Here is a 19,729-nt window from a genome sequence, read left to right as displayed (position 1 = left end):
AATGACAGACTTTCAACTTCATTAATGACAGATTTTCTGACAGGAGGGAAGGGAGGAATAGGATGTCATATGCTAAAAATTGCTAGATAAAATTTATTTTGTAAGTGACAAGAATAATTTATTGAACCCAGTATAGAATTTATTGAACAACTTATGAAAAGGTGTAAAACCTTCCCAAATCTCCTTTTTGCTGTCATGGTTTGTATCACTGTGTTCCTGGGCTCTTTATATGCAGCATTTCACCCCAAGAGCTCTGCTATCTGTCCACCCCATCACCAATTCCTGCACCAGGAATTCTGTCCAGGCTTTTTCCTGGATCACCTGCATGTGACTTGCAAGAGCTGGATTTGCACTGTGAGATCTAAACCTGGAGTTCCTTAAGTACAATAATAGGTTCAAAGCAACTTATTTTTGTCTGTGGAAGGAATGATCACAAGACAGCCTGGAATGCAACACGAGGCCTTGGTTCCTTTTTTAACCATCCTCTTAATTCACTCCCAAACAAGAAGGGAACAGGAACACAAGCAAGTCAACAGCAACCCATGAGGAAAGGTTGAGAAAAGTGGGATTGTTCAGCCTGGAAAAGAGAAGGATTTGGGGTGGCCTAATTGTGGCTTCCAGTGCCTGAAGGAGCCAACAAGAAACATGGAGAGGAGCTATTTACAAGGGATGGAGTGACAGGACAAGGGGGAATGGCTTCACACTGCCCGAGGGCAGGGCCAGATGGGATACTGGGAAGAAATCCTTCCCTGTGAGGGTGGGCAGGCCCTGGCACAGGGTGCCCAGAGCAGCTGGGGCTGCCCCTGGATCCCTGGCAGTGTCCAAGGCCAGGCTGGACGGGGCTTGGAGCAGCCTGGGATAGTGGAAGGTGTCCCTGCCCATGGCAGGGGGTGGCACCGGATGAGCTTCAAGGTCCCTTCCAACCCAAACTCTTCCATGGTTCTACGATGAAGGACACTCACCTCTCTGTACTGGGACATTTCCCCATTCTTCATTTTTCCAGTAAAGGGCACAGGTAGGACACTCAATTTCCCAGCAATGTGATAAAACTGTACTACACACTTCCCCACACCCAATCCAAATGGGAAGAGAAAATGAAAACACTGCTTTAAAAGAATCACCATTTCCACTGCCTGGATTCAAAAGGTGCTGCACAGGACCAGGCACCAGCAGCATTTATATCAGTACATATTTATATCAGTATCCCCACATTCCATGCACAACATTCATCCTTTTCTCATACCCAATCTGAGTGCTGAGCTGGGATTCCTGCTAATGGGATTTCTCAGTAAAGCTGAAATACCTGCACCTCATTTGACATGTGCCTCTCTGGAGGCAGCAGGTCACTGCTCCACTCACCTGACAGCCCAAGCATCAACACTGGAGTGGAAAAAACCTGCCCTTACAGCTGACCAATCTGCATTCCAACCAACAAAGCATTAAGCCAAGGATGGATAAATCTACTCTAAAATGTATTTTCAAACTCGCCTCAGCAATAGTTGTTACCATTCCAGCTAATGCTGGATTAAAGTAAGTGGATACTCAATACACAAATTCTATGTGCATCGTGATTCTTTCTTGAAATAGCTTAAATAATTGATGAAAAATTCAGATTTTAGTCACTCTTGGGTATAGGCAATGACTGCCCACAACTAAAGAAGTTATGATTTTCTTAGGACCAAATTTTTCCCTTTTACACTCACACCTCAGCATTCACTTCCTTATTTTTTCTCAAAACTCATCCCCTTTCTCATTGCACCCATTTCTTCTTTAACTCCAGTCTTAAGAAAAGCACTTCAGGCTTTTCTTTCTGCTTCTTTCATGCCATTTCAAGGCTCACAAACACAACGACAGAGATCATGAAAATGTGGCTAACAAAAGACTCAAACGATTCAACATCAAGGCAAAAAGTGAACAAAGTGAGCAAAAAGCAAAAAGACAGGTACTTTGAGCAGTTTGGGAAGGGAAGCAGGAGAGTTCAGTGTCTTCTAAAACAAGGAACAGACACCACTCATGAAATACAGCTCCAAATTAAAGGCTGCTTTGAAGATGATCCAGAATGGTCAGAGATTATCAAAGCAAGAATTCAGAAAAGAAAAAAAAAACAACAAACCAAACCAAACCAAACCCCACTTGGTGGACAGTGATATTAAACAAAGCAGAAGATTAAACACACTTCTAAAAAAAAAAAGGGATGGAATTAATTTCACAAAGCCACAAATATAAAAAAGAAAGCAAGAAAACCTTAGAAAGGTTTTAATCAGATTAGCAAGGCTGCTGTCACGGCATTCAGAACGATTTTGTTGGCTGTACCACTTCTGAAGATCAAATCACCGAGTTAGACATGCAAATATTCAGCAGTGCTTCCATGTTTTGCTGTGCTTTAAAGAGCTCTAACTGCCACATCATTTACAGCACATACATTCCTAGGAAATATCTTGTCTGAGAAGTATGAGAGGCATTTAATTTTCCACGCGGGCTCTGGAGATGGGACAGCATGGCAAGGGGCCTGGGAGAAATGACGGGACAAAAAACCAGGTCTACTCCAGTGAATTTCACAGGAACCCTGACACTGATTCCCAAATTGGATTAAGATCAGAAAACCCTGGGATTTTTGTACTGCTCTGAGGTGGCAGGGGAAGGAATTTCCTGGTCTCAAAGGGTGGTTACATCAATACCCTCTGGTTCAGTGCTAAATGGCTCCGTTTTGGACAGAGCATAAATCAAAGTTTCCCCACCTCAAAACCCTGCAGGGGTGAAGTAAAACCAGAGTTATTTGATTATTATTTGATATGTTCATTATCAAGACCAGCATTTCTATAATAGACAGGTATTATCAGAAAGTTTAAACTGCTCAGTAGTTCTTGTCTGGCCCCATCCTCTGACACTGCTTGGAGATATTTATATGGATTGATGGGATCCCCTCTCGGTCTTCCCTTCTTCAGACTGACCAAGCTCAGCTCCTGGAGTCCTTCCTCATCAGAGATCATTCTTCCCTGTGTACTACCTAAGGGAATTCCCCTTTTTTCCTTTTTTTTTTTTTTTGCAAGGTTCAGACAGGATTTTTTTCTTCCCAATCCAGTTTAGCCTTTCTAATCCTCACCAAATCCAGCATCTCTTCCAAACAATTTCGTTGAAGCCACAAACCCAAATGTCCATTTAAATGGCTGGAAGTTTATGAGGTAACAGCTAATGAGTGTAAAATCATACATTATTTATGGTTTGTATCCATTACTTCTATGGCAGATTAGAATCCGATCTGTGAATCTGATTTTAGTGTTTATTAACAGAAGATTTTAGCCCCTTCCTGTTGCCCAGGTGATTTCATTCTCTTACAGGATTGTTGGCTGTTTCTAAACAACAGCTGTGATGAATCCCAAATCTTGGAAAAGCAGGGATAATTCATCAAACACTTCAATTGAAAAATTAAAATATGGAGTATTGCCCCAAACTTTTGAATATTAGCCAGAATTGGAAAGAAATTTGCTTGAAATTTGAACAATTTACTTGTTAATATTTTAGAATATAGAATAGTAAAATTACTCCTGCTTCAACCCACCTGAAAACAGTGGATTGCAACAGGCATGGGAACTGCTGATTTCAAATAAAATTCCCACAGAATTTCCCCCATCCCAGCTCCCTCAGCATGGGCTGTAGTTTGGTGCTATTAGACCCAGTTCTGCAACATTGTGACATAGTAAAAGAATTGGTTTTCCTCTTAATTAATATACACTCAAGCCTGCAAATCCCATTAGCCTTTCCTGGCACAGGAGGCAAAATTCAGGAAGATCCTGAGGATGAAACATTCACACGGTAAGTCATCAACAGTTTCCAAAGAAAATGAAAGCAAACCTGAACTGTCTGCAGCCTGAAAGGAAGGGGTTGTTCATTTCATTTGAAGCTGGATACATTAAAAACTTGCAAATGAGCAACCCTTAGGTTCTGGCCAAGGAGATCACTCCAGAAGTCTGAGGTACAACCACCACAGCAGCTGTGAAAAACCTCAGAACCTATTACTTTACATTTTAAAGTAGGTCAGATTTTGTCCTGTGCATATAAAAAGGACCCTAAACCTCCCTAAAGGGAATTGGGACTGATTCTCAGCAGATTCTCATTAATTTTCGGGATCACACAGAAACCCAAATGTCCCATTCTACTTCATTAATAAGAACATGCTGCATAATCCATACGGCTCGAGAAGAAACAACCAGTTCAGATTCTTATCCAATATTCAAAAAAAGCTCTCAAAACTATTTGGATCCCTTTCATCAAAGAACATTTTATAAGGATATTTTCTTCAATTCTGCCATGGTTTTTGAGGTGAATATTAAGGGATTGGTGATTGCTTTAAAATACAGCTCAGTCTCTCTGTTTGCTTGGAGAAATCTGAATGGTGCAACTTCTCAGCATTCTGGCTTTTCAAAACTAAAATTTACGGTTGCTGTTCAACCCTCTCAGTGTCTGACCTTACTCTACTTCTAAACCCTTCATTTTTTTTCAGAAGTTTTGTTTTTCAGACTATGTCACAGTCACAGGATTCCTGCAGACACTGAGCTGTTCACACCCAGATTTTACGGGAGTGCTTGGCAGTGCTGGAAGCAGATGTCCTGGCCTGCTGCTTTCATCCATCCCACCTTGCATCATTTCCAGGCAATAACCTGATCTTCTCAACTGAAATATTGGATATTTCAGTAGCAAACCAGTCATAAAGCATTTAAAGACATTTCAGTGTCACTTAACAAGGAAATATTTAGTCAATCTACTACTATTACAGTAATGCTCAAATTGCCATCTGGAAGACCCAGATTCAAAAATCAGGCTCTGGATCCCAGGCTCAGCTCAGGGAGGCCAAGTACATTGTAAAGAAGATGCAATTAAGTCTCCAGGGAAAGGCTTCTGCAGGCTGACATTGGCTGTGCAGCACGCAGCACACTCACTGGGCTGGATAAAAATAACATATTGAAATGGCAGCTGCTCAGCAAAGGAAGAGGATTTGAGCAGGGATAAAAATATACCTTAAAAGAAGGGGAGAAAATGGTAAAATGCCCCCTCAAAGCATTAAAAGGTAATACTGAGTGTACTGAATCACTGTAAGATTCACCTTTTAACCTCATGCAGAAAATATTATTTATTTCATATAGCAACACAACCTAAGAATGTAATTATTACTGACCTAAACAGATCCAAGCCTAGCACAGCTTAATCACCTCAGACATGAAGAACACACTGTGAATGGATTTTGTTACATTTGGAAGAATTCCTACTCATGATTTTATCAGAGAATTCCCAGCCTGCTGCTCTGAGCATATCATTTGAAGATGGAAATGATTTCCCAGAGACAGCAGGTTCCAAACTGTGACTGATGTCTATTATCATGCCCATACTCTAAGTTGCTTTGAAGGGGTATTTTACATAGTACCTCTTTCTCTGGCAGTCCATGACAATATGAAGGGGGTGCTGTTAGTGTTACACACTAAACTCATGCTGAGGCAGGATTAAACCTCTCGCAAGATAGCAGTGAGACCTATTAGATCATCTGAATTATTTCCATGCCATTCTGAGCTTGCTCTCCACAGTATGTTTTATTACTGTCTTGCCCAGGCTATTTTTAAAGTCTCAAACCCAGAAGCTTTTCCTTTCTGAGAGTATCCAACTTTAGTTCAAAGCACTGCATGCACTGATTAACCCATTTAAAATGCAAACTGAAAAACTTCTTATGGATCTGCTGATTTAAATGCAGGTGTTTGAAACAGCAAACAAGATTTGAGCTGACAGCCATAATTTGTCCTATTTAAAAATTTCTATATCTGAGGTTTAAATAAAGATGGGGCAAGAAAAGAGAAAACATGAGACAGGATCTGTGTTAAGACATAATGATACAGCAGACGGAAAATAAACACAAAGGGCTCGTGATCACGAGCCCCACTCCAGACCTGATGTGGAATGTTTTGTCCCAGCAGTTTACAGTTTTTTTCCAGCTGTATCACTTGGTTTAACTAAAGGTATTTCCTCTCCTTCCAGACCCCACCCTACTCAGGGATGATCTCTGCAGCGTTACCACGGCACAGCGGATGCTGGGTTGAATAAAGATCCATTCCTTAAATACACGACAGGAACTTGGTCACTGAGTGCTGTGCCAGAGCAGCACAGCCAAATTCAGGCACTGCACACTTCACTGTAAGCAAAGTTCATGTTCTTGATGAGGAGATCCTTGAAAAATGAGGCTTCACAACAAAGTATTTCACGTAGAGTCACTTAAGTGTCTCATCTCGGCTTTGAGGCTTTTTTCTCTACAGTTATGTAACTGTCAACTGTGAAACAGAATAATTCACAAGGAATCTAAGCAATAATTCCCAGACAGGACCTCACTGATATCCCTGTGCTTCAATCAGTGTGAGACAAGGCACACAGAACTTTTGAGAAGCCACAGATGACTCTGCAGAGGGGATTAACACCCAGGCTAAAGCAGGAATTAATGCGTGTCAGAACTTTGTATTCTTTGCTGACATGCTTATTCCATCACTCTTAAAACATGCTAAGCACTCAAAAAGAAATAGTTCAACTGCAAAGAGCCTTTTCAAAGCATTTAAACTAAACATGAAGCCACTTTCAGAAGTACCCTTGCTTAGTAGCTGACCATAAATACATATGAAGCAGACTTTGTTAAATTCAGATTTAAAGGGAGATTTTATTTGTTCTATGGCCATGTCACCTTGGGCCAGATTTCAGAGCTGTAACCTGGTTTGGGACTGCCTGAAGGTTGGATAGAAAGTTTTGGGGCAAATCCCAGGTGCTCAGTCAAGGAAAGGCACCTCATTCTTGGTTCTGTATACAATGCTGGGGGCATAGGATGTTGCCACACAGAACATAAACCAAATGAAATAATAAAAGCCTGCTCCCCAGTGCATAAGGAGGGAAGGTATTTTGGGGTTTTAATTCATTTGGCATCACTTTTATCCACATCAGGCTCTCCCTGTCATTTCAATAGGGAAGTATTTCATGGTGTTTCTCACCACACTGAATTTCTGCACAGCACTGGGGATGGGAAACTCAAGCTGCATTTCCAGACCACAGAGAAGGCAACAAACACAAGTTCTTGCCAGTTTATCAAAGGTTGGTCTTCTGAGCAAGAATCACTATTAAAACAAGTCAGATTTCATTACCACCACAAGCCTTGATATCAAAAGGAATTTACTTGCAGAAACCACAAGAGCAGGTTTGTTTTTTTTTTAGTGGTCTCATGACTGGTAACAAAAGTGGGTGGTTAGATAAGAAGTGTGTGTGAGAATTTGACTACTGCACTCATACAAGTAACCACTGAACTGAAATGGATTACTCATCCTACAGGACATGAAACTACAGCTCTGACTTGTAGACCATAAGCAGTTTCTATTCATTTTTTATGTGCAGACAATACTTTGAATACTTTGTAAGCGGAGATATTTCCAAAGCAAGATCACCTTTGGCAAAAAAACAAAAGAAAAAAAAAGAGATAAATCCCAAATGCAAGTCACTTCAACCTCTCTTTTCCTTTCCTAATTGTTCCAAAAAGGTAAAAAAAGATGAAAAACTCTGTGTTTTTCTCAAAAGGACATGGATAAACCTTATTCCTTCCCAAGACAGAAGAAGCTATGACTTCATCAAGAAAACCCTATTAAGCAAAAAGTTAATTCTTGCTGAGCTGCACAAGATTCCTGAAGTTGATCAAAACCCCTGGCAAACAACACAACAGGTCAGCCTGTGGTTGTGTTCTGCATTGCTCTGGACAAGGACAGACACCCTCAAGTGCTCCTGTGTTGTAACAGCTTCATTCGGGCAGCTGAAAAAAGGCATCAGGTGCACAAGGTCAATTCGCTTTTCCTAACCAAAACTGAAGTCTCTTACTCTAAGTAAGCCACTCTCCCCAGTTATTTACTGCAGGAAACAGTCTCTGTCTAAATTTACCTTTCAGTGAATCATTTTCAGCCCTCATTATGTCAATTAGGGAGTTCTCCAGTGAGTGCATGTCAAAAGTCCTCGTGCGATCCTGCAAGCAAACACAAACAGAGCCAGTGTTAAACAAGAGCACCTGAAACACAAAAACTACACTTTTCTTCTACATAACCACAGCAGAATTAAGCAAAAACCATATACCATAGGGAGTCTGATAAAGGAATATTAAAATTTATAATATTCTTAAATATTAACCTGATCTATAATAATCTTATCATAACCAATGAAGTCTAACACCAAATATTTCTCCTTCCTATTAACCAAAGCCATCATTTAACACATGCACAGGTCAGACTTTCTCAACCAAATAAATCCCACATCATACAAATCTGATGTTATAGAAGCAAAAGACAACATCAAATATCCTGGCACTTCTCTATTTTAATTGGAAAATTCAGAATTACTGAAATTTCTTGTAATCTCTGAAATCTTTACAGTATCATAAAAGGTCATAAAAGGTCCCAAAGGGAGGCAAAAATCACTCTAATTCCCAATACTATTCACATATCCATGCTTTCTGTGTATTTATACATTTGGACTTGGAAAGAATTTTATACAATTACATTAATCCACCCTGATTTTAATTTTTTTCTGTCCAAGAAGCTCTCTAACATTGGCTCTAAAGATTTTATTTCATTCCTGCTCTAAGGAATCCCCTCTGAATTGAACCCAAGCATTGGGAACTCTCTGTTCAAACAAGAAAGAGAAACGTGAGCAATTCAGGACATTTTTGCTCTCAACTCCTTCTCCAGGACTCTTGTTATTCCAGCATTGAGTATGTTTTTTGTCCCTAACACTGGCTGTGAAGCTGAAATTTCTCCAAAGCACACAGATCCAGCTTGGAATATTTTTAAAGGCAGTGGTGAGTTATAAAGTACTTTATTTCAGTGCTGAAGCAGCAGCAATTTCATGTTGCAAGGGCCGTTCTTGATTTCACTGATCCCTCGTTCTCGACTTTGAATACCTCAGACTATTCCAAGAGCAGGAACTCACAAGCTCCTGATGCATTTCCAAGTTGTAAATTACATTCTGATCACTAAAAAATACCATTTTTCAATCAAATTTCCTGGTATTTCTCCTCTCTTCAGAACAGTTTATTACTGAGACAGAACAGGCCACGTATTCCAACCCGGATGTGCTGTGTCTCAAATAGCATTAGAAAGGCCAGAGTTTGGAACCAGCTCCTTTATTAAGTCTAGCAAATATCAAATTTGCTACAAAAAGCACAGCACTGCCCTGTGTTCCCACAGGATTTATTTCCGTGGTCATTTCTATTACAAGATAATTGAGGCACCTTAGAGAAACTATCAGGAGCATTTAAATTCTAAAATTCTAAATGTGCTTTTCTCTCACGTATTTCCTACAGTTTTCTGCTTTTCCTAGCAGAATTAATTTATTGGTTTGGTTTATGCATTGCTAGCTCTTGCCTATTTCAAACTCTAGTTACACTAAAGTCCCTTAGCAGGAGTGAGTACAAGCCCTCAGGTTTTGGATCCATTAGGATCCAACAGTTGAGTAACTCAGGAATGGATATTAAAAGGCAATCTCTGTATTTCCAGCAGTCCTCCCAAAATGACAAAAATAGCCTAAAACACAGCTGGGAGCATTTTCTGAAAACCTGATGTCCCTCAGCAGCTTCTCCTTCCTGAATTCCTGTGTTAACCTCAAGCCCACCCCATGAACAGCTACAAAACTCTAATTTCATGAAGTGCAGATCCTCAGTAATTCTAAATCTTGGTGGAGTTGTGGCACTTCACATTTCAGTTGTCTGAGAGACACCAAGGAAGTGACCCGGGTCAGGTAATTCCCAGTTTATTGTGCTGAGCACCTGAGCCTGAAGGAAGCCTCTTCTCTCTAAAATATCTGTGCCATGTTGGCTTGACCTGTAGTAACAAAGGGCTTGCTGCAATGCTAACTTTTTAATATTGAGAGAATTTAAACATTTGAAGGGAAAAAATAGAATTGAACTGGTTGGCTCTCAGGGAAGCATGTCCTCCAATGGAAGCTGTTGGTGCTGAGGAATTTATTTTCTTTTTCAAGAGAACCACAAGCTGTCCCTTTTTTAGGGTGAATCACACTGCAAACACTTTAAAACACGACCCTGCACACTTGTACAAAAGATTAACTGGTTATATTCCCACCTGCACCTATCAGCAATCCCAGAAATAGGAGGAATGGCTAAAACTTGGTATGTCAGGAAGCCTGTGTACATCTATCCAATGAAAAGATGTCAGTCCTAAATAAAGGCCAGCCAAAATGCCACGCACAGCTGGGTCAGAGGTTTGCACAATGCTTATTATTAAAAAAAAAAAAAAAAAAAAATCCATTTGTTTAGTTGATTTGCCCTGACACTGAAAGGTTGCACACTACTGGAGAAAGTCACCACTGGTAGTTTTGAGAATTTTTAGACAAATTAAAGTCCTTTTTATAGTGAAACTGCCTTGAAAACAGTAGCTCAGATTTCATCAGTCTTAACTTCCAAGACATTTTAGCAGAAACACATCTGAAATATATCCATTTATTATATACAAAAGAAGAAATAAAGGCTGGTGAAGGTTAGCGGGAGTGGCCAAATCCCTGAAGAAATGCATAACTCTGCATTTCATTCTATAAAGTCAAAAATAGCTCTAATAATAAAGATATTGATCATGAACTGGTAACTAAATGCGAACTTTTCTCATATACATGTTACTCATGAATTATAAAGCACATAAACCACACTGAACTTAGGAAAAAATGATGTTTTCTTCAAGACTTCATGTAGAGAGAATAACAACATGGTGATGGTTTTAATGAATCAATTCTCAAAGTTGCAGTGCTTTGGAGCTGGATTGCTACTGTACACTTATTTATTTATAAAGAAAATACATTGGGGTAATGACTACCCTGGACTAAAGCAGAGTATGTACAATTCAGTAACAAAATGTGGCAACCACAGCCTGATATTATTTACCTGGGTTCCAAAAGAACTTGGCTTTACACAAGTTTGTTTAGTGCATCTAAAATGTTGCTTTATCAAAGGCTACACACTTTTATCCTTGGGAAACAGAACTGAAGCAGAAAGATATCAGGTAAACACAAGGCCACAATAAAAAAATTTAAAAAGAAAACCCAAACAAACAAAATACAAACCAAATTAAACAAACAAAAGCCACAAAACAACCAAAAAGAAAGAAATCAACCTGCAGTCTTAACACATGACTATGTTTAAAGTTTCAGCCAAAAAAACATTTCAAAAGACATTAATTAAACATAATTTGGAATAAGCAGTGCTGTTTGCACAGTGTACAAGAGGTGACAGCCTGCAGATCTGGTGAAGAATGAATTATTGAGTCTGTAAATGTCCTACAATATCCAACAAACCACTTCGGGACTCTGCACTGGCCATCTCTGCCTACAGAAAAATTAAATTCTAACCCCTATTCCAACTTTATTTTTCAAAGTCCAAAGACATTTCATCCCAAAGAGAAAGTCACTTGGTGCATAACACGTATGATATACACTGGGTCATCCTCCCACGCAAAAGAAATTCCCCATCAATTTTTCCTGCACAGGAAGATCATACTTTGAATTTAAAAATCCCATACCTTAATGTTCTTGCACATCAGAAAAATGTGCATTTAACTATTAAAGGGAAAGTTCATGATATTTGATCTGCACCCACAGCATTACCATGAAATGAATAATTTAGAGGCCAGAACGTGAGAACACTTCCCAGGATGGGCCTTCCAGTGTTAAATCCCAAATTATACAAAAAAAATCAAGGGATGAACACTTGCTGGTAACTAAGACTGGGCCTAATCTCTTAAAATAAGCTTGATCTGAAGTCCAAGCCATCAGTAATAATGCAAAAGATGCCACTGCATTAACCAATTTATTGATCAGCACTTATGGATTAGGTGTAGTTGTAAAAGTGGGGCTTGTTTTATCCATTTAAATCTTTGTCAAACCAGAGTAATTGTGCAAATCAAAAACCTCACAGCTACATTTGTACCTTAATTATAGCATGACAAGCCTGAAACTTTCTGAAACCTTGTTCCCAATTCCCACAATTCCAAAGTCACGTGTCTCAGGCACAGGAGAGGCAATATCACCATATTTATCATCCTAAATACAAGTTCCACATTTCTCTTTTAATTGCAACACAAATTTGGACTGGATTATGCTTCTGGGTAAGCTTCTCCTCCTTCCCAGCACCCTGCAAGTGCAGTATTCCAGCTCCCAGTCCAGTATCCAGTGAATTAAAGGCTTTGAATAAACAGGTTTTTCCTGAAAGGATGTTGCTGTATTCTGCCTGGATCATCTTTTATAGCTTCACCAGGGAACAATAAGAAAGAGCTGGAAAAGTGAAGTGGCACAAAACACAAAGTTTAGTCCAACTTGAACTTTTTAAGTGTTAGAAATGACAAACCTTTACTGGAAATGTTTATAACACATGTGATTCTATTTTAGCTGCATATTAAGTTTATCATGTATCTTCCAGAAATTATTTTCCACAATACCTTGTGCTCTCACTGTTTGCTGGGCTTCTAAGTATGCAACTTTCAAAGCAAAATGCTTAATAAGAGTACTCCTTTTAATCTTAGGAAAAAGACAAACATAATTCAAATAGCTTCTAACAAAAGCTCTCTTTAAACAGAAACCCCGAGGTCAAAAACACACGGGAGGGCCAAAGCCCAAGTATTAACGTCAGTAGTAAGTTTATAAAACAAGAACAGTGTTAACTTCCACAGCACTTAACTTGTGCATGTCATACCACATTAGAGTGCTGCTAATCCCACAGATCAGCAGCTGTGGGGAACAGCACACAAAACACTAATTACTACACAGCTGATGGAGTTACAGAAAAATGGGGAAACAGGTTTCAAAACCCAACTTCAAGTATTTGTTCTGTTTTCAGACGATACCTTGACATTTCTGGGAATAATTGCTGTTGCTAGAATAAAAATTAAATTCTGCAAAACAAATAACCTCTTTTTATGCAGCCAGCCATTGTGAGTTATGAAAAGGTTCCTCAAACCCAAACATTAAAACTAAGAGGCATGGTAAAGAAATTGATTTGCAAGATCCCTTCAAGAGGAAAGTTTGGCAAATGCATCCAAGAGACTATTTTTTTAATTCCAGTTCCCTGTGAATTTGTTTAATGCACTTATTAAATCAGGCCATTTCTATGGGCAAACAAATGCTGACGTAGAGCTCGGAATTCAAACACGTTTTGTAATCATGAATGTGTTTTCTCAAACATTCCATATCTGCCCGGGGGAAGAGCAAGTCTCCCTGGCACAGGCCCTGGCTGGATTTGGAAGGGGTTATATACCTGGAAACCAGCCACTGGGGAAGAAAGGAAAAAATATTTTGAACAAGTGGATACAATGAACTGCTCTCATGTACAAAATTCTTTGAAATGGGCAGTTATTTTCGAGCCTGATTCCGGGAAGAAACACAAATTCTTTTTAAGCATTTTTACAGAAAGCTGAGCACTATTGCTTCACTTGCTTCTGCCTTCAGAGAGCCATTTAAAAAACATCGTCATGCACTGAAGATGAGATCTGGAAAGCTGGAAATGCCTATCAAAGCAAGATTTATGCATTGCATAACAGGCAGGATGTTCCACTCATGAGGAAGTGCAAGTACACAGCCAAAGAAAAGCCAAAACAATCTTGAAGGCAGCACTGCCGTGAAACGCAGTTACTGAGCACTGAGTTTGTCAGTGCGGCTGGGAGAGAAGTACAAGGAATTACTCTTAAAAATCACTAACTTGGTAAGGTGCCACAGTCAAAGCATTTTCATATATTAATTTTCAGGGAAGGCTGTGAGAGCCAAAAGACTCCGTTTTTTGCTTTTTCATTTTAATTCAGGAACCATTTTTTCATTTGGAGACCATTTCCTTTTCAAACGAACACACAAAGAACAATGGCTTTTCTCTTTTCAAAAGATCTTTGAAGGGGGGAGCCTGCCCAGTGGCTAAAGCACAACATCAAAACTTAATTTCATTAACAGATCTGGTTAAGTCTTCTCCGACCTTGCTGCCAGTTCCATCCCTGCAAGAGGTTCCTACAGACATTCTCGTTTGGGAATTGTAGGAGACAGGATTCCAAATGGAAAACACTTAGAGCAGAGAGCACAGGGTTTGCATGCAGCTCTCAGTGCCAAGGCAAGGCATCATCAAATTGCAAGGTTATCAAACTGATCACCACAGTATTTTCCTTTCATCTGCACCATTGAGAACACCCATTTCATCCCATGGGCAGGGATGTTTGAAGGGAGCAGGAGTTCACAGCAGTGGCTTATAGGGAAATTATGCAACGCCATCCTCTCCAAAGAGGAAAAGAGCTCTTACTCCTGGTTATCCTAAGATTTCCATCCAAACACAGACAGAACCCTGTGTGTCACCAAGCTCTGGAATAGAGACAACCTTTGAGAAAAAGAAAAAAAAGAAAGTAATCCCCAAATATTTGCAACTGCTGGTTTACATTTTGCCTTCTAAAGAAACTCATTTTCACTAGATTGCAGCACCACTTGTTAATGATTTAAGCAGCAAAACATAAATATTAAATGAAAGGGATTGTTGTATCAAATTACTCCATTATGTTGCTGCAGCGAAGACAGCTTTCAATTATTTCCTAAACAGGAATCTAAGAAGATTCCAGTAACAAAATAGCCTTGTCCAGTACATGATTGCATCAGCAAGGATACTTTGGGGGCAGAGAGAGAGAGAGAGAGAGAAAGAGAAAGAGAGAGAGATGCATGAACACAAATATGTAATAAGCAAAATTCTGCTTTGAGTCAGGCATAGAACCATGATAGCCAAGAAGAAGAAAAAAAGACATCAAAGGTCAAATTTTATATCATTTGTTTTCAGTGATGCAAAAATTCACTGTGCTTTCAACACTCGGCTAGAGTGACCAAAGCAGCTAAAGACTTTACACAAAAGAAAAAAAGTTGTAATAAGCAGTTGTCCAAGATGGCTTCAAAATTAATCAGCATCTTTCTAGGGCTGCAGTGCTGAAGTCCTGTCCTGCTGCCCTGCCCTTTTCCTCACAGAAGTGATAGTAACACACTGGAAAGCACTTCACACTTTCCTTCTCTTGGCATGAAGGAGTGTCAGACTTGGTCTTGACATGTACAGCTTCATCAGAGTGTTTATGTAAACAGACATCAACATGCCACACCAAAATGATTTCTTTACTATGATCAAACTACGTGTGTCTGCTATTCTGTGTCTGGAACACCATCCAGAAGTCAAGGTTGACTTTGCCAGTTTCCTGAAATTTCCTTGATGCCAATCCAAGTGCATTGCTATGCCTGTGTATATATTTGGGGCTTACACACAGCAGCAAGGACACACTTGATCTCATTCTGTCACTCTCAACATCAGCTACGTGTCAGGGTACAGAGTGAATCAAACCGTGAGCCAAAGCTCGCTGCAGTGAGGCTGAAAAAAGACCAGCTCCAGCTGGGTCCCTTTTTCTAATGGTTTCACTGGATAAATTGGGTATGCTGGACACAGCTTCATTATATTCATTACAAATCCTGACATTAAAATCAATTATTACTCTGCATTCTAAATTTAGAAGGGCTCTACCTGATAGTGAACCAGTCAGTAGCACTGCAGCAGAAAAAAAAGGGCTCTAAAGGAAAGTTATTGCCAGCAGCTGCTGTGCTGTCAGCAGGCCCTGCACACCACCAAAAACCTGCAGTTTGCAAAGAACCCAACTATGCACAAATCCACGAAGTCACTGTTAAATGTATTTGTTTCTTTACATCATGAGACACATTGCACAGTTTGTATCCTGGAAATTGTATTAAAGTAGGTCACCCCAGTTCTTGCAGTGTGGCAAGAAACACTGCAATCACGTTGAGAATTTTACTTTTGCCCTCATTTGAAGGGCTTGAAAAACAACCCTGGAAATGTAAAAGAACTCTTGGGTCTTTCAATTCACCCTAAAGGAGTTTACAAAAGGCGCACACACACATAAAAGCTGGGTTTAACTGGTGGTCAGATGAAAAGAAGGGGACCTCTGGTTTAATTTCTGCTGTAAATTAGGGTCAACATTATACAGTTCTTTTCAAATTCATAACAAGTCAGCCCAGAAGGAGAGGCTGAGCTGCCAGACAACCTGCCTCCTGCCAAGAGAAGGCCACAGGAAAATATAGGAGACCACCAACTGATCTCATCCACATCTATTTTTAGTGCTGATTTAATGGCCTGTAACCAAAATTTGCTGCCATTCCTGAGGAGAGCAAACTGCACTGATTACCGTTATTTGTAAAGAGCAAAGTTCCCCCCAAAATGCTACAAAAATTATGTTGCACTGCAAGCCCATGTGATACTGTAAAACCAAATACAATCACTCCATACTTTTTCTCAGATGTGGTACAATGCTGAATATTTTAAAAGGCCTCAAATTTTTCATACTCCACCAGGCACTTTTTTCTCCTTTTTCCTCTTTGTAGAAATACTTGTAAGTGCATTTCTTCATAGGCTATTTCTGTCTGTGTGTAAGTATTAAGCTGAAGCAAAGTGGCCAATACAGATGGCTGGTGGGCAATAGATATTTAAGACCATCACTGTTAAAAAAAACCATGAATCACAGCTTGGAGGATCATTCCTACTATGACATTTCAAGTCAGCCATATGTTTTTTTTCCAGTAGCAAGCACAGAAATCCCACAACCAGGGCATTTTAATGCTCTTTGGGGAGAGGGTTTTTTTTTTTTCTTATGGATACAACAGTGTGTGCTCACCTGAAAAGGAAAAATGTTGTCAGCTCTGTTCAAGCTGTCGTCCATCCAGGATTTGGGAGCGAAGGCTGAGCTGGGTCGTGCATACTTCTGCAGCTGGATATGATTACTTGCAAAATTCTTCTTTAAGGGCGAGATGGAGTTCAAGGGGGTTATCCCTCCGTTCAGTCCCCGGCGGTGGTCTCGGCCCTGGGACCCTCCCCACCCGCCGTATCCGCCGCCGCCGGGGCTCCAGGAGGACGGGGTGGGCGATGGGCTTTGGTAGCTGCTCCACGGAGAAGGTGGCTTGTTAAGATTATTGGCCAAATGAGGCAACTGATTAAAAGCAGCATTTCTATGTGTGAATGGAGGTGGGTGAGGACTTGCAGGAGACCTCCTCTGTTGCTGATGCTGATTGTGATGATGCTGGAAATGGGGGTGATGAGGGTGGTGCTGAGAGAGGGGTCCGATCTGGGGGGAAAAGCTACCACCAAAGCCAGGGCTGACGTGATGTGGAAAATTCTGAAACAGCAGAGCACCATTATTAGCTGAGGCAGTAGGGACCCCTCCCTGGTGGAAAAAACTTGCATCTTCATTGATTATTGTAGAAGAAGAAGGAGCAATAGCTGCAGACCAGTTACTAAAACCAGTCAGAGAAGATGCAGTGGATGTCAAGGGCTGTGTCGAAGTACCAAGCCCCGAAGCCTCTTGGTAATCAAATCCTGTTAAAACCGGCGATTCTATTCTTATTTTCTCCTTCCCATTGCCATTCTCTGAAGAATTATCGCCCTGGTTTTCTTCAGTTTTAGCTTTCTCAGGTTCAGAGAGCATGCCTGCTTCCTGACTTTGACCAGGGGAAAGCTGCTGTTTTTCTAGGGACTCTTGCTTTTCCTGTTGCTGAGTTTTAGATTTTTCTGACCCCAGAATCTCATCCTGAATATTATGGGCAGCTGGAGCAGGAAAGAGCCAAGCTGACCCAGCACTACTGCCATTGGCAGCTGTGTTATTATTTATAAAAGCAGCAGGGCTGGGGGTTGCATTTTGATGATGGTGTGGAGGCTGCAGATGTGGATGAAATCTGACTGGAAAAGCTGACTTATTTCCAGTGTTGTTTTGCACTAACACTCCAAACCCGTAATCCCCCATTTATTATATTTAGGGTTTGAATCCTCCCTGTAAGAACAAGTTGATGTTTAGTGTTTAGCTTGTCCTCTTGTGAGGCAAGATTAGCAAGTATCCTGTTTTTCGCTAGATATTCCAGTTTCTCCCTCCACGCTATCGATTTCAGATTTGGGTAAAGATGTTTGCTTTTTGTTTGCAAAAGACAGATCTCTCCAACTATTTCAATGTGTCAATTTGTGTCCGTTTCCTTCCTTTGGCCAGGAGGAAGGGAAAAATAAATCTTTGGTTCACAAAATAAGAGGTTTCCTTTTTCTAAAGGAAATGCACAGCAATGAGAGAATAAGCTTCTGGGCAATAAGGATAAAGAGATTCTAACTATCCTGTTTTTTTCCTCCTCAGCAGCCTTGACTCGCCCATAAATGAGTTAAGAGGGAAGAAAAAAAAAATACAATGACGTCTGGTCCCTCAACCCCTTGGCAGCAAAAAATAGATTTAAATCTGGAATAATTTAATACATCTCTATAATCTAATATATATTTGTGTCCTGTTCAAAAAGAGTCTTTGCTGTGGACAAGGGAAAAATTTACCTCAGGACCTCAGCATTCAGAAGGGTGAAATGGGGGAGTGAGTTGCAGAAGAGGCTTTATCCCGTGCTGCTGGGTTTAACCTATTATATTTAGCAATAATATACACCGTGTGTGTGTGCGGTTGTTTAAAGGGGTTAGATCTTATCTCAGGAAATCAGTATTCTCTGTGTGTTGGGTGGGGAGTGAGTTGTGCAGGAGAAGGGTGGATTCTTGATGCTGCTCCTTCTGGGCTGGGTTTCTGAGCTCGCCAGACTCGCTTCTTATTTATCATCCAGTATTTGCGTGTCCTTCATATGAGTCCTGGCTGTCCGAGGAGGAAGGTTTTCATCTCAGAAATCAGCGTTCACCGTTCGGGAAAGGGAAGGGAGGGGACAGCGAGTTGTGCAGGAGGAAGGGGAAGGAGGTTTTCTCTCGCTCTCTGCTGCCGGGAGGGTGTTTTGTGGTGCGGGGCTCGCCTCCTTCCCCGGGAATCGCGGCTCCCGCAGCCCAGCGAGCCCCCGAACGCGCTCCCTCCTCAGGCACTCGGCATCCAGCGGGGCCGGGCTGTGGGTGCCCCGCGCGTCCCCCGCCCTCGCTCGAGCCGGGCAAGGCAGGAGGGGTTTTACCTCAGCAGCGCAGCAGCCTCCGGCAGGGAGGGGAAGGCGCGGCCGGCCGGGCTCCTCTCTCCCCCATGGAAGGTGTTTAAGCGGCTCTCCCGGGTCGCCCGGCGGGGTCGGGGCAGGCTCTGTCTCGGGGCGCAGCGCTCGGGGGTCCGGCGGCGGCGGCTCGGGGCGCTCCCTGCCCTGCGGCGGCTCGGCTGGGCTGCGGCCGGGCCGTGCCCCTCATGTACCGGCCGCACCGGGGGGGGGGCTCCGCGGGCTCGATGCTGCGGGGGAGCTGGAAGGACGAGGCGATCGACAGCTTTCGGTAGCCGGCGACGTGTCCCCGGCGCGCAGCCCTCGCTGCCGCCGCCTTGTTTCGCGTCTTTTTCCGTGTGTTTTTTCTGCCGCCTTCCCCGCCCCCCACCCCCCCGGCGGCCGCCGCAGCCGGTGCCTCGCTGGTCCCCGCGCGGCCGCTGCCCAGCCCGTGCCGCCCGGACCGAGCGGCCGCACCAAATGACAACCAGCTGGCGGGGGCCGCGCGGCGCTTCCGGGGCGGTGGCGGCCGCGCCCCCGGCCCGCCCCCGGCCCCGGCTTCGGCTCCGCCCGGCGCCGCGCCGCCATCTTTGGTGCGGGCAGGGACTCCCCGGCTGGGGCGGCCACCCCGGGGCTGGGCGCGCACCGCCCGCGGCGCCGCCGCCATCTTAGGTGTGGGCGGGAGGTCAGG

General features: G+C 42.1%; 1 protein-coding gene across 2 annotated transcripts in view; it reads right to left on the bottom strand.

Moving 5' to 3' along the window:
• CPEB4 (cytoplasmic polyadenylation element binding protein 4) overlaps positions 1 to 19,498 on the bottom strand; it is a 38,377-nt gene extending 18,879 nt beyond the window's left edge. The window contains exons 1-2 of one of the 2 annotated variants that reach the window (XM_010399643.3): positions 16,740 to 19,498; positions 7,945 to 8,026 (exon numbers count right to left, since the gene is read on the bottom strand). In XM_010399643.3, the coding sequence (XP_010397945.1) occupies positions 7,945 to 8,026; positions 16,740 to 17,861 (1,204 nt within the window). In that variant the 5' untranslated portion in view covers positions 17,862 to 19,498. The remainder of the gene's footprint in view (positions 1 to 7,944; positions 8,027 to 16,739) is intronic. The other variant, XM_010399644.3, reaches the window with a different exon arrangement.
• Between the last annotated feature and the right edge of the window lie 231 nt (positions 19,499 to 19,729).

This window comes from Corvus cornix, chromosome 13 (assembly GCF_000738735.6).
Source record: "Corvus cornix cornix isolate S_Up_H32 chromosome 13, ASM73873v5, whole genome shotgun sequence".
Classification (NCBI taxonomy): domain Eukaryota; kingdom Metazoa; phylum Chordata; class Aves; order Passeriformes; family Corvidae; genus Corvus; species Corvus cornix.
The sequence above is the reverse complement of the archived record's forward strand: the minus strand, read 5'-3'. Positions and strand labels throughout refer to the sequence as shown.